At 55.1% G+C, this 2,624-nt stretch overlaps 1 protein-coding gene across 1 annotated transcript; it reads right to left on the reverse strand.

Moving 5' to 3' along the window:
• Positions 1-497: 497 nt before the first annotated feature.
• LOC135268316 (pyroglutamylated RF-amide peptide receptor-like) lies at positions 498-1,043 on the reverse strand. The gene has a single exon (XM_064360445.1). The coding sequence runs from the start codon at positions 1,041-1,043 to the stop codon at positions 498-500; it is 546 nt and encodes a 181-aa protein (XP_064216515.1).
• Between the last annotated feature and the right edge of the window lie 1,581 nt (positions 1,044-2,624).

Below are 2,624 nucleotides of genomic sequence, written 5' to 3' on the forward strand. Positions count from 1 at the left end.
TGCCCTCTGGATCTCAGTCTCTCCACTGATAAAATAGAGGGGGTGGGCTCTCAGGTCCCTAAGGGTCTTCTCATCTCCCTTGAATCTCAGCCCCTCTATTAGCCTATACTCTTAGACCCCCCCCCTCAGGCCCCACGGGCCTCCTGGGGCCCTGTCATGGCCAGGCTGGACAGTCGCCATAACTGAGGCCACCACTCCCACACCTCTGGGCTGCCTGGCCATCATCAGCCTGCAGAAGAGGTCCCTGAGTCGTGCCCGGAAGGGGCAGGAGAGGTAGAAGTAGAGGATAGGGCTGACAGCGCAATTGGAGTAGGCCAGGATGGTGCAGAGGCTGGAGGCCACAAAGGCAGCTGGTGAGGCAGGCAGGTGGTCCATGGGTGCCACGTAGCCCAGCACCCACATCAGCAGGGCCCCCACATCAGCACAAAAACCACCAGCACCACAAGGATGAGCCCTGTGTTCTCTTGGTGCTCCTGGATGCTCTCCCGCACAGGGCCTCAGGGCTGTGTCCACAGGAGCCAGCCCACGTGGCTGAAAGAGCAGCCCAGCCCCAGCATGCATGGCAGGAAGGCCAGGGCTCCCAGCAGGCTGAAGTAGCAGGAGGTCCCAGCAGGGCTCAGGAGCAAGAGGCAGGCCCAGGTCTCAGGAGCCCCCGCTGTCTCCTCCTCCACTGCCACCTGCTGGAACAGCCAGTTGGGCAGGGATGCAGTAAGGCCCAGGGCCCACACGGCCCCACAGAGCAGTAAGCGGGTGCCCCAGCTGGCTGGGAAGGCCACGTTAGGCCGGGCCACAGCCATGTGGCACAGAAGAGCTGTGGCCACCATGCTGTAGAAGGTGCAGAACATGGTGGCTGTCTTGGTGGCCTGGCTAATGCAGATGGCAGGGCCCAGCCACCAGTCGTGCTGCAGGAAGCTCAGCAGCAGCACGGGCACCACACAGGCCACGAAGAGCAGGTCAGAGAGTGTGATGTTCATCATGAGGCTGTGGGTCAGGGCGTGGAGCGGGTGGGGGATGCCCGGGCCCCAGTCCACCGCCAGCAGCATGAGCCCATTAGCTGCCAGCCCCACCAGCAGGACAGGGCCACAGACCCCAGCAAAGATGAGTCAGAGCAGTCACTCAGGGGTGGCCGTGAGCTGGGTGATGAACGTGGCATTTGGCTGCATTCTCCTGTTTCAGATACACAAGGGCAAAGTAGAAACCAGCCAATACCAAAGGCCGCCTTCCCCGTTCCTGCTGAGCCTCCTGTTTTCACAGACCCCTGCATGTAGTGGGCCCGGATACGTGCTTAACCTCGGCACACACTAGTCCCTGCAAACCTCATTTGAACCCAGGGCACAGACTCCATCTGTACCCTGGGTTCAAATCCTGCCTCTGCTACTTACTAGCTTCAGTACCGGGAGAGCTATTTATTTATTTATTTATTTATTTATTTAGAGATGGAGTCTCATTCTATCACCCAGGCTAGGGCATGATCTTGACTCACTGCAACCTCCACCTCCTGGGTTCAAGCAATTCTCATGCCTCGGCCTCCCAAAGTGCTGGGATTACAGGCGTGACCCACTGCATCTGGCCCCTGGGAGAGTTACTTAATGTTTCTCTACCTCAATTTCCTCAGCTGTAAGAAAGCAAGGAAATAAAAGAAATAAAACAGATGTCAATAGTAACTGTCATAAGTGGTAAGACTCGGGTAATTTTCATTTTCTTCTTTAAAATTTATTTCAAAATTTCTGCAGGGAATACACATTATGCTTTCATAATCTGATAAATATATATGTACATACACACATATGTATCTAGTTTTTGGCAAAACCCTGCCCTGTGAAACAAGCAGGTTTAATGTGAGGTTCAAATGGGAAAGTGGGTCTGAAAGGGCTTTGAGAAGGTGTGAATCCCCTCCTAGTGGTTCCCAAGCTTCTTGGGACCACCTGGGGAGTTTTACAAATACGGAAGCCCGGGTCCCATCCCCAGAGACATGATGCAGTTGGTCTGGGCTTTGGCATTTTTGAAAGATCCCAGATAGACTGGGTGCAGTGGCCCAGGCCTGTAATCCCAGCACTTTGGGAGGCCGAGGCGGGCAGATCACGAGGTCAAGAGATCGAGATTATTATGGCCAACATGATTAAACCCCGTCTCTACTAAAAATACAAAAATTATCTGGGCATGGTGGTGCGCACCTGTAGTCCCAGCTACTCGGGAGGCTGAGGCAGGAGAATCACTTGAACCTGGGGGCGGAGATTGCAGTGAGTCGAGAGTGCGCCACCATACTCCAACCTGGCCACAGAGTGAGACTCCATCTCAAAAGAAAAAAAAATTTAAAAGGAAAGATCCCAGATAATTCTAAGAGCAAACCAGCTTGGGAATCACTGCCCTCTAGGTTGCGCTGTGCAGGCCCCTGGCAGGGTCGGGGGAGTCTGCACCCAGCAGTCAGACCTTTCTCCTCATCCCCACTCTGTCGCACATGTCAAGGTCAGAGTCCTCCCAAGAGTCTGACTGGGAGGACTCTGGCTGGAAGATGGGATGTAGACATCCTAGAGTCAGCCCAGTGGCTGACGTCACCACTGGCCACCCTGCAGGCCAGGCCAAGGCCCCAGAACTTTAGCTGGAGAGAGGCTTGCCTGCCAACT

This window comes from Aotus nancymaae, unplaced genomic scaffold (genome assembly GCF_030222135.1).
Source record: "Aotus nancymaae isolate 86718 unplaced genomic scaffold, 86718_ANA_hifiasm-v0.15.2.pri h1tg000040l, whole genome shotgun sequence".
In the NCBI taxonomy this organism is placed as follows: Eukaryota; Metazoa; Chordata; class Mammalia; order Primates; family Aotidae; genus Aotus; species Aotus nancymaae.

Excerpts from the sequence above, each read along its gene's own strand:
- LOC135268316 (XM_064360445.1), bottom strand. The coding sequence starts at position 1,043 with ATGCTGCTGGCGGTGGACTGGGGCCCGGGCATCCCCCACCCGCTCCAC.